General features: G+C 43.6%; 1 protein-coding gene across 1 annotated transcript in view; it reads left to right on the forward strand.

Annotated features, from left to right (window-relative positions):
• Fbxo28 (F-box protein 28) overlaps positions 1-11,457 on the forward strand; it is a 28,959-nt gene extending 17,502 nt beyond the window's left edge. Inside the window, exons 4-5 of the mRNA XM_036202545.1 lie at positions 6,393-6,588; positions 7,118-11,457. Coding sequence (XP_036058438.1) covers positions 6,393-6,588; positions 7,118-7,512 — 591 coding nt within the window. The 3' untranslated portion in view covers positions 7,513-11,457. The remainder of the gene's footprint in view (positions 1-6,392; positions 6,589-7,117) is intronic.
• Positions 11,458-12,515: the final 1,058 nt, after the last annotated feature.

The following is a 12,515-nucleotide window of genomic DNA, read 5'->3' on the forward strand; positions in this document are numbered from 1 at the left end:
ACAGTGTTCTGTCTGCCTGTAAGTCTGCAGGCCAGAAGAGGGCACCAGATCTCATTCCAGATGGTTGTGAGCCACCATGTGGGTGCTGGGAATTGAACTCAGGACCTCTGGAAGAGCAGCCAGTGCTCTTAACCTCTGAGCCATCTCTCCAGCCCAAGACGAGTGTTTTATATCTGGCCTTTGCAGAAGTTGTTGCCAGTCTTTGTTTGGGTTCACATGACTGATACATAGATTTGTACTGCCTGAGCAACTGCAATGAAATTGAGTTGAGTTCCGTTTGTTGGCTTTTCAGTTGAAATTCTAATACCAAACCTGTGGGTAGCAATGGACACATCTTTGGGTTTCAAAGGTGCTGTGGGGCCTCAGCGTTGCTAGGCAGCTCCTAGACTGGTAGAGCTCACCCAGAGGAACTTTGTAGGATGTTCACCTCAGAAGGTGGGTGTCCTCCTGTCCCTGCTTGTCATTGCCACACTGTGCACTTAGGAAGCACATTCTTGTTGTTGGAACACCTTTCATATGTGCTCCTTCCTTGTGTCCCCACATGTAGTTGGAAAGCTTCTCTCCAGGTTCCACCAAGCCCCTGCGGTCCCACAACCCATGTATAAAATAATCATACAGACACTTACATTGCTTACAAACTGTATGGCCGTGGCAGGCTGCTTGTTATCTACTTCTATCTTAAATTAACCCATTTCTGTTAGTCTATACTTTGCCACATGGCGTGTGGCTTACCAGTGTCTTTACATGTTGCTTTTCCTGGCGGTGTCTGTCCCTCCGCCTTCCACTTCCCAGAATTCTCTTCTCTCTTGTCCCGCCTATACTTCCTGCCTGGCCACTGGCCAATCAGCATTTTATTTACACAGAGCGATCTCCACAGCACCCACAGCCTGTATGGGAGGTGGGACACTCATTGCTGTCCTGTTCCATGGACGGGGGACTGGTTGAAGAGAGCTGACTCCAGCCCATGGTGTCTCGCGCACCACAGCCTCCTTACAGCCTTCTTCACTGCACGTCCATTGCTCACAGGGCTTTTCTCCAGCAAACCAGTCATTGGCTGAAAACAAGCAAAAATTATAATTTTTATTTTTATTCCGGTATATGTTTTATCATACTTGGATTTTTGTTTCTTAAAATTACCTTCTTTAATAGCTTATGTTTTGCTTAAAACAACAGCATTATACTCATTTTCTTTTTTTTTTAATATGTTGCTGTGGGCTAGAGACACAGCTCAGCAGTTAAGACCAATGGACGCTGTTCCAGTGGTCCTGAGTTCAATTTCTAGCAACCTCATGGTGGCTCACAACCATCTATAGTGAGATCTGATGTCCTCTTCTGGCATAAAGTGTATATGCAGATAGAGTACTCATATACATAAAATAAGTAAATCTTTAAAAAAATGTTGCTGTTACTTTATATTTCTTAATTAAAATAGCTAATTTAAGCCAGGTGGTGGTGGCACATTCCTTTACTCCCACACTCAGTAGTCAGAGGCAGGTGGACCTCAGAGCTTGAGGCTGGTGTGGTCTACAAAACAACTTCCGGGACAGCCAAGGATATACAGAGAAACCTTGAAACCCTGCCTCGAACCCCCACCCCCCAAAAAAGCTCTAATTGAACAAGATTAGTAGTATTTGGATTGTTTCATAGACATCCTCTTTTTAAGGATTTCTTGTCCATAAACTCAGCACATACTATCTTGAGAATAACAGAATTGTAGCATTTAATTTCCAGATACTGAACTAAGAACTTTATGTTTGCCATCTGTTACTGTCCCCAGTCCCTGAGATAGGATGAGCCCTTTCTCTTTGTAAGTTTATTTATCTCATAAGTTTTGGTTTTGTGTCCATGGCTGCTTGGCTCTGTGTCCATGATGCATGCTCCCATGATATCACTCTGTATGCTATGAATATGTTGCTCTGATTGGTTAATAAATAAAGTACTGATTGGACAGTTGCCAGACAGGAAGTATAGGTAGGACAAAGAGAGAGAATTCTGGGAACAGGAAGGCTGAGTCAGGAGTCACCAGTCAGCCACAGAGGAAACAAGATGTAAAGTACCAGTAAGCCATAAGCCACTTGGCCACTTATATCTCAAATTAACCCATTTCTATTAATCTATAAGAACTAGATAGCAAGAAGCCTGCCACGGCCATACAGTTTATAAATAATGTAAGTCTCTGTGTGTTTGCTTGTGTCTGAGCAGCTATAGGAGCCAGGTGGACACAGGAAAACTTCAGCTACAGGAGCATGGACAGTGGAGGCCACAGTATGCAGGAAGGAAAAAGGGAGCCAGGGAGAGGAGGTCACAGTAGCCCCTTCAGGGATCTACCCCTAATGACTTCACTCCCATCCACTAGGTCTCACCTCTTAACAGACTTGTAAGTGACATCTAAGTGAGGAACAAGCCTCACAAGTGAGCCTCTTAAGGTTGCTCCAGATGGGAACATTAATAACTAATTTTCTTTTCTTTTTTTTTTTTTTTAAGCTGAGGATCGAACCCAGGGCCTTGTGCTTGCTAGGCAAGCGCTCTACCACTGAGCTAAATCCCCAACCTCACTAATTTTCTTTTTACTGTGTAAACTTGGTTTAGTGTATGGTTTCTTATCCCCAAGATTACATTCTTTTAGATTATTATAGTATATCCATTTCACTGAAATTGAGGTGTACAGTTAGCACTTTATTAAGTTGCTTAAGTAAGTGAGAAAAACAACAGTGTAATTTAAATTAGGTTGCCAGACACCACAATCCTGAGACTTTGATACTGTTATCTAGGGTAGGGATCAGCACATGTTTTTCAATAAAAACTAGAATCATTATTTTGGCTCTGTGGGCCATGCGGGTTTTTTTTCCACAGGTGCTCAACGTGGAATAAAAGAATGGATATGTTTATGAACAGAGCTATAGTTGGCCACCCTCCCCCACACTCCTAGTGCATCGCCTCTCATACCTAACACTGCACCCTTCTGGATACATTGTGTGCAGCAGCCTCTCCCACAGGCTGCTCTGAGCTGCAGTTAGTGGTGGGCAGTTGGTCTTCTGGAAATGCAGTAAGAAAGAGTGGCATAGAGCAGGTCTGCTCTTAGCCGTAACTGTAGCCCTGAAAACGCCTGTGTTCTGTTGAAACTCAGTCTGAACAGACCTAAAATGTACACACTGCGTGTGACTGGTTCCTCCTTCGTGTTCTGGAAAGGAAAGTAGAGGCCATAGTGTTTTCCAGATCCAGCAAGTATAGACCATTTTTCTCTTTAATATATACTCTTTCTTGAATCATTTGAAAATTAGTAATCCTTGGTTCTTAGATAAGTTCTATGTTTCCTAAGAACTAGGGCAGTCTTCCTTTTATAACATAGAAAACCAGGAAATTTATCATTAATAAAATACTCTTATCTGTCCTTGACAGTTTATATTCAGATTTCCTTACATGTCACAGTGTAGTTGGAGACCTTCTCTCCTGGTCCCACTAAGCCCCAGTAGTGCAGTAACCCATTTACAAAATAAACATACACACATTTATATTATTTAAACTGCTTGGCCATTAGCTCAGGCCTACCATTGTCTACCTCTTACTCTTATATTCAGCCCATTTCTATTAATCTATACTTTGCTATGTGGCTCATGGCTTACCTGTACCTTACATCTCGCTTGTCATGGCAGTGGCTGGCAGAGTCTCTCTTTCCCAGCCTTCATTTCCCAGAATTCTCTTTTCTGCTTGCCCTGCCTATACTTCTTGCCTGGCTACTGGCCAATCAACATTTTATTTATACAGAGCGATATCCACAGCATCACAGTAATACTTTCTTGGTGATTCTTCTCTCTCTCTCTCTCTCTCTCTCTCTCTCTCTCTCTCTCTCTCTCTCCCTCTCCCCCCCCTCTCTCCCTCTCCCCCTCTCTCCCTCTCTCTCCCTTTCTCCCTCTCTCCCTCTCTCTCCCTCCCCCCCTTCCTCCCTTCCTCCTTTCCTCCTTTGTTGTTTATAAGGTCCTGGAACTTGCTATGTAGAACAGGACTGCCTCTGCCTCCCAAGCACTGGGATTAAAGGTGTGCACCACCTCACCCAATTATTTTCTTTCTTTTTTTCTTTTGTTTGTTTGGATGGGGTCTTACTCTGTAGTCCTGGCTAGCCTCAAATTGCCTGTCTCTCAAGATCTGCCTATCTCTGCCTCCAAAGTGCTGGAACTAAAGGTGTGGCCCACATTCCAGGCAATCTTCAGTTTCTTGATCTTCATAGTTCAGTTATAGTGAGGGATGATGATTCCAGTTTATCTAATAGTTGTAAACTCATGGATTTTTAAAATTAGATTTCTTACAAAATGCTCTTAAACATAAGATTACTTGGGATTGTTTCTCTATTTTACTGTGAACCTTTTAATGAAATTAAAGTCCAAATTAAAGGTGTGAACCTTTAAATGAAGAATTGGTCTTTTAAAAAACAAAGGTGTATGTGGCATTAAGTGCCTGAAGAGACCAGAGAAGGGTGTTGGGTCCCTCAGAGATGGAATTACAGGCGGTTGTACAGGTTCTCTCCTGCTGTAGTCTTAAATATAACCAAATAACAAAGACTCACTAGACTAAAACGTCACAGAATGAAGCAGGATAAAAAATTTGAGGAACTCATGTAAGGATTCAAAATGTAAGCTACTATTCTAATGACATTAGAAAAGGTAATTCAGACAAACACATGCCATATAAGGAATATTTAGAACCATTTTGATTATGGAAGGCATTTTTTAAATATTAAAGAGTGGGAAGGATAAGCTGACGTGAAGAAATCCCAGGTAGAGCAAAGAGAGAGGTAGATCACATGAAAATGGAGGCAGGAGAGGATTCTGGTGGAGCTGACCAGTCAGTTTTAGAAGGTAAACTCTTGCCACCACAGCCTGCAGGTGCAGGTGGTCCGTGCCATTACAGTTTGAATGTGTGCTCGTGCAGGAAAGTTTTTGTGTAGAAATGTGATAATGATTCACCTGGGGAATATGCCAAACTTTTAAACACAGAAATATTCTGGAAAACTTTGTGTATTGCTTAAGGCCTAGTTAGGGTTAGGTATGTGGCATATTACCTGAAAGTTGTTGTTGCTTGTTTGTTTTGACAGGATCTCCGGGTTGACCTCTAGTCATGATTCCCTTGCTTCAGCCTCTGAGTGCTGGGGTCACAGGTGTGCCCCACCAGATTTAAACAATTGTGAGAAATGATCAGATGTATTCTGAGATAGGGTTTCTCTGTGTTGCCGTGGCTGTCCTGGAACTCACTTTGTAGACCAGACTGGCCTTAAAATCACATGGACCTGCTGCCTCTGCCTCCTTAGTGCTTGGACTAAAGGCCACCATGCTCAGCTAAGGTTTGTTTTTAAGAACATACCCTAGAATAAATGCCTAGAATAAAAGCCATTCTAGACTGACCAGGGATCACCACCTTGAACTTGAAACATTAAGGGCTTGGATTTGCCCAGGTACTACTAGACTCTGTGTTTCCTTTGAACTAGTAAACATTGTATGTTTGTTCTCTGAGTCAAGAAGAGAAAGCAGATTACAAGACTGACCCAGAGTTGGAATGAATGCAGCGAGAGGAAACTGATCCGAGGATGTCTGAGACTCTGATGGCATAATGGTTTGGCTTAGAGCCCCTAGTTCTCATGATTGCAATAGACGTTATCTGGACTGTGGTCTTTAAAGATGTGAATCACTGTTTTCAGGTCTCTGTTGAAGCTGTGGCTGTGTGAACAATACCCTGGCAGGGAGTAAAGCTGAGCCCACACTTGGCTGAGGACATTCAGTTACTGTTCAAGTAGGAGAGGAGGGAGTTAAGAAGCAGTGCGGTGAGCGCTCGCTTCTTCTCCACTGATACTATGCCCTCAGTGTCCTGTGGCTGTTGGTTAAGATAGAAAAGGGCATTTTGCTTCCCTTTGGTGATGGTGAGAAGTGTGGTCTGAAGCTTATTCTACACTGTACCTCTTAAGAACAAAGCTTTAAGAGATAGAGCATGTGGTGCCAGTGCACAAGAAGAAGAGGGGTCAGACTCAGTTCTGGGGCTTGGGAGCAGATGTCTGCATTTACTTCTCCAGTTTCTTTAGCAGTCCATGGGGCTCTTCTTGTATTGTGTATGTTCGTGTCTTCCTGGTTGCTGCAATTCCCACAGGGCGGGAGCTGTGTTCTGTTTGTTCTGACTCTAGCTTTATCACAGTACCCTGGTACAGTAAGGATGCTTACTGCTTACTCAATCTAGGCATAAAGTATTATGGTTGAGTCCAGAAGCCTGTGCTGTGGATTCTCCATGCTGAGTTGATGCGTTAAGTGCTCTGTGAGTCTTCACAGCAACTATGAGTCATCTCTTCATTACTACTTAGCTGATGTCTTTTTCACAACTTTATAAAATGCTAACAAGATTCATTATTATAGGTAATTGATGAGATTTACCGTGTACTAAGATACGTCAATTCTACCAGAGCCCCACAGCGAGCCCATGAAGTGCTACAGGAATTACGGGATATTTCCTCCATGGCAATGGAGTACTTCGATGAGAAGATTGTTCCAATTCTGAAGAGGAAGTTGCCAGGATCAGATGTGTCTGGAAGACTCATGGGCTCTCCTCCAGGTATCTTTTTTGTGTTTTTCTTTTGCAGACAGGGTCTCACTGTGTACCTATGGCCCAAGCTGACATCAGACTCTATAGCCTGTGTTGGCCTTAAACTCTGGTGATCGTCATGAATTGGCCTCTTGAGTCCTAGGAACATGCCTGTGCACCACCAGCACATCAGCTCCCCTTAGGATGTTGTCTCCATTATGTCTTCAGTTCCAACACCATCGTGATAACTTCATAACCCTGTTGTCTCTTTTCTCATTTAACCACTCTGTTGGTTTGGTGCTGAGGATGGAGCCCAGAGCTTTGCACATATTCTGCTGCAAGGCTACTTCCCCAGCTCCCTGCTTCTGGTTTGTTTTTGTTTGTGTTTTTGCTTGAATTATGCTCTCTAGGTCCATTTCATGGCTAACTCTTTGCAAGTGACCACAACTACTGACTTCAAGTGATTTTTGTATTATAATAAACCCAAAAACCCAATGTAAGCTGAAGCATTCTCAGTAGGAAACATGAATGATTAACCCTTTAAATGCTCTCTTCACAGTTCCTGGACCATCTGCAGCCCTGACAACAATGCAGCTCTTCTCCAAGCAAAACCCTTCAAGACAAGAGGTTACCAAACTCCAGCAGCAGGTTAAAACCAATGGTGCTGGCGTGACTGTCCTCAGGCGAGAAATTTCTGAGCTTCGCACCAAAGTGCAAGAACAGCAAAAACAGCTTCAAGACCAAGACCAGAAACTGCTAGAGCAGACTCAGATCATAGGTGAGCAGAACGCACGGTTGGCAGAGCTGGAACGGAAGCTCCGGGAAGTCATGGAAAGTGCAGTAGGAACATCCTCAGGGTCTGGGCAGAGTGAGGAGTCTCCTCGGAAACGAAGAAAGGCAACAGAAGCCATAGACTCTCTTAGGAAATCCAAACGCCTTCGGAATAGGAAGTAAAGTGGAATGTGGCTGTAGCTCCAGAGGAAGACAGCCATGGCTAGGAGTTTAAGCAGTTACTCCTGTCAGGATACTGGAGCACCATGGTGTCCCTTAGGCTTCCAGACGATCAGAACACAACTCACACTTGGCTCTTGTGGTTGGCATCCTTCTCGCGCTTCTCTGGTGGAGCTGATGCACAGAACCTCCTTCCTTTGCAATAGATCTGTACTAACCAGACCCATGCTATCATGTCTGGGAGCTAACGTTTTTCCTGTGCAGATGATGTGTTAAGTTTGTTTGTTTCAGCATATATGCACATTACATATGGATTTTAAACAAACCCATTCTTGACAGACTAAAAGTTAAGTTTAATACATAAAATGTCCTGTTCACTTGAAAGAAAAAAATCTACTTTTTAAATGGACACTATCTTGTTTTGAAAAAAAGTTGACTTTTTGTTTGTTATAAGTGACCTTTGTCTGGAGCGTCTGAGAAGTAGTTATTCCTTTGGTATTGAAGTGATGGGTAACAGAAAGGACTGCATAGTGTTTCCGGTAGAAGGGGCTCTACAGTACTGACTATCTATTTTTATAAACTCCTGGCAAGGGACGTTTCCAGTTGTCAGATACATGCTTTCAATTTTCTTTGGAGCCACGTCCTCCATTGCATGGATGGATGCATGCATTGCCCAGTCAGCACACTGCACGGCTCTTTCACTGGTGTGGAGCTTGAACCTCTACACCACTTGGAGAGCTGCGCCCTCATTGGTTTAAGCGCTTAACATCTTCCTCTGCAGCAGCTTGCCTGTAGGGGGAGAATTGTCAGTCCATTTGTCCTCCAGTTTTGCAGACACAAGAGACTGTAAAGTCCATTGATGTGTCTCTTCTCTGTAGGGTTCAGGTACACTGGCTAAGACAGAACCCCAAATCCACACCTCTTTCTGTAGAAGTCAGACCTCTGGGAACTAGTCATGATTGTGACTCATCACTGTGCCCATGGGTCAGCCATGACTGAATAGGAACCCAACTGAAGGAAAGTTCATTGGAGAGAGTTGTACCATGAAAAAGCAGTTTGATCATTTCCTTTCTGGGGGATGAACCGAGTGAAGCTTTTGAATGCCACTTTCAAGCCCCCATGAGAACTTTGAGCAGAAGCTTTAGTTTCTTTTATACTCCTGTTTCGAGCTTGTAACTGGAAAAGTGTGTCTTGCACTGTCCTTCCTTCTGAGTGGTCACTTTAAACAACCTCCACCTGTGTAAAGTGGTTCTTTTCCCGTTGTATATGTTTTGAAAGATTCAGCTATCACTGTCCTATTTTTATTTTAATGTACTAAATTATGTAGTTTTGTTCTTTTAAATGTCTGTTGCTTTGGACTTCAGTTATTTATAGTAAATTTAGGTGTGAGATAGTAAAAACTATCCCTTTCCAGGTGAAAGTTGACACCTGTGTAAAACTAAGGTTTTGGCAAATCCCATAGTGGGAGAAAAGCACGAGGTTGTCATCCGTCCAACATGACATGTTATGCATCCTTCAGGTTACTCTACCAGGTGACACTCTACTACCCATCCTTAGTATTGTCCCTTCATGATCCTCCCCTTGGGTTTGGTTCAAGTCCATTTACAATGTAGTGTGTTTTCAGTGAGAAACCGTAACATGGCATCCAAGTGTTTCATGGTTTGTTGGGAAGGTAATTTTAAAATAAACAGTTTTCCTAAAAAGATTTGTCAGCCAAGGTCATCCATAAAGGTCCTTGTCTGGAACTCGCTTTCTCAGCAGGTCTAACTTTTGCAATCCTAGGACGTAGCCATATCACCGTAGCCTTGGAGAAGGCCTACCGGGCACTCAGGGCTTGACTTTACTAGTCTGCTGTTCTGGTAGAGGAAGACTTTCTTAAGCATCAAAGTATAACCCTTGTGCATCAGAGAAATAAGCCTCCATTTATCTCTTTGATAATTTTCAGAATTTCTCGAGTATTTTTCCAAACTCCATCTGACTAGCCTAACTCTAATCGCTAGTCTTCCACTAGTTACTGCGAGTGCATGGCTTTCATCACGACACTCACGCCGTAGGAAGGGAAGTGTCCGCTGCATGCACCTGCGCTCCCCAGCCCGTCAGACTGAGCTGCCCTTGTCCTGAGTATCTGTAACTGTGAGAATAAAGAACTACAGCTCGCTTGTCTTAAGCTTTACTCGGAGTAGCTAACACATGTTAGGAAGTTGTCTGCATTTACTACAGTTCTTTGGGATAGCATAGTGGTATTTGGAGTTCTTCAGATCACATGTTATTTGAATAGCTAAAACTGACTTGCCATGGGAAAACTTAACCAGCCTCCTGAGAGAGACCCCTTGCATTTCCTGGCAGACCCTTACATGCCATAGGTGGTTTACAGCAAGCTTCATAACTCTTCCCACCAAGAAGCAATTCCTCTGTTTGAATGGGTCATTCCCATGTGTAAGTTTACCCGTGGTACACACTACACACAGGCATACAAACACGAAAAGACATGGATGGGAGTGAAGAGGACTGGCCCCGTCCTGCAGAGCCCTGCTCACCTCCCACACAGACTGCTCTGGTTTCCAACCAACATGGGTTACAGAAGTTCTTCGAACTTCCCTTTGGATGTAGCGAGCCTGGAGGTAAATGGGGGGCAATTAACAATAGCCCCACTGTTGTAAAGACTATTGGGGTGCCCCAGGTCGAAAGCCAATGATTTGGAATCAACTTTTTTTGTAAAACGTGTTTTTTGGAGTACTGAACTTCACAGGGGCTTGCCTTAATTTAGTAGTTTCAAGATGTATGCGCTAATATTCTATGTGTTGAAATGTTAAAATATTCTATGTAGCCCCAAGAGTGGGTGAAACAGAGTTTAATGCCTAAATAAATAAGCTAAAAGGTGTCAGTCACTACAGCTGGATTTTTTAGAAAAAGTGAACATATGAAAAATAGGCTCTGCGTTATGAACAAAAACCAGTGGCACCTTGGGATTGCACTATTTCATGCACTGTTTTATATGCCATTCCCTAGCCTGCACCTTAACCTCCAAAGTAATGCTGTGGAGTGCCCGTTGCTTGCTAGTGAGCTCATTCCTAAGACGGCACTAACTCTAGTTCACTATGCTGAGTTAGTTTCCGGAGCTGCCTTCCTTATGAGTTCTCTGCTTCCTTAGCCATAATCCTTTCTAGGATCTGAGAACTCCTGTCTCCTCAGTTTGCAACAGTGTAGCATTTTAATTTAATGTAAACCCCATCCTTGGTGATCAGCACAGTCATAGATCCTCTTCTAGTGGTGAGGACCTGTTTGTTACATAAACCAAACCCTTCGGAGGTAGACGCTGTGAGATTTGAAAGCAGGGATGTAAGACCTGAAAGGGAACACACAAAAGGACACAGCTGATTCCAACAGGAAATGTACTGTTCAATGCTTTGGCTTGAGGTCTGGTGAGTTCCTTTAGGGCACAAGAGGTTCGGTTAAAACTACTTAAATGTAGAGCCTAACACCATCTGCAGGAAGTTATTTTCAACAATTGCTAAGTCCACAAAACCGACAGCAACCACCGGTGGTGAGGTGTGGCCGAGAACTGCTCTCCCTTTGAGTAGCAGTATATATCACACAGATAAGACCTAGGGCAGGCCTGAGTGATGTTGGCCTTTCCCAATTGCCCAAGAATCATGGTTACATTTCTGAAGCTCACGCATTAAATCCACCTTTTTCCCGTTGTGTCTGAAGGTAGCCACACACTTTAGCATAGGGGTCCGATCAGGCTATTGCCAAAGTCTAGTGGTTCATACTGCCGAAAGGTAAGCCGTGTTGATTCTTTATGTGGTACCATGTCTCTGTTTACTTATGCTCATGAGCAACAATAAACCATTTTCATTGTTATGACCTAATCAATTATTGGAAGGTGAAAAACAAACACCTCCCAGTCACACAACAGGGCACGGAAATAAATGTGTTGTCACCAGGTCTACTTGTTTCTTTATTTCATGCACCAGAGTTTGGAGCTACCTACAGACAGACACCATCTTGGTAGCTACTGTCCTGAGCCACAGTCCTGTGTTTTACACATCACTGTACTCAGAGCCACCCATTTGACTCTGAATGGGTTAATTGAACCCTGGTAAGCAACATGTCCACAGCATTAAGACAAGGAAGAGACTTCAGTGGCATTTGATCACCTGCCTGAGCTCCTCTCCCTGCTATGCAGTACTCCATTCTAAAAAGTCCAGGGGCGGGGAGATGCCATGTGGGGTGGTGGTTCTGGATACCCTCTCCAAGCAAGCCATGCAAAACCACTGGTGGTGGAGTTGACTGAGAAAAGGCCTGGAGCTCTGGGGAAGAATGACCTAAGAGTGGCATATCAGCATGTATCTATCTGCAAGGCGCTGGGTTCAATCCCCAGTACTGGGCAAAGGGATAGGCTTGGAGGCAGCTTGTAGTGGAGTGTTCTCACAGTCTCCCCAAGGTATACAGTAAAAAGCTCACTGACTTCTAGGTCCAAGGGCACTAACGGCAATATAGTCACTGTGATGTAGGTTGCTGGTCTATCCACAGTGACCATCAGTTCTTAAGCTCTGCCACGGAGGAATAGCAGTTCTCTTCTCAAAATTCTTCCTGCTCCCAACACAAATAAGAATTTCTGGTGAGCTAAAATCACCCAGATCAATTTTAGTTAGTATACATCATACAGGGGTTTCATTCATATTGATGTTTCCACGCATAGGATACACATGTAGCATCCCCCTTTTAATTCCTTGTCCCACAGGCTGGAGAGATGGCTCAGAGGTTAAGAGCACTGGCTGTTCTTCCAGAGGTCCTAAGTTCAATTCCTAGCAACCACATGGTGGCTCACAACCATCTGTAATGAGATCTGGCGCCTCTTCTGTATACATAATAAGTAAATCTTAAAAAAAAAAAAAAAAATTCCCTGCCCTTTGTTTTCCTGGGTTCCACATAGAAAACGTGGTTCTGTGGTTGGCTTATTTTACTTAATTTAACCTCCAGCCCTGTGCTTTTGTCCTGCA

This window comes from Onychomys torridus, chromosome 11, assembly GCF_903995425.1.
Source record: "Onychomys torridus chromosome 11, mOncTor1.1, whole genome shotgun sequence".
NCBI lineage: Eukaryota > Metazoa > Chordata > Mammalia > Rodentia > Cricetidae > Onychomys > Onychomys torridus.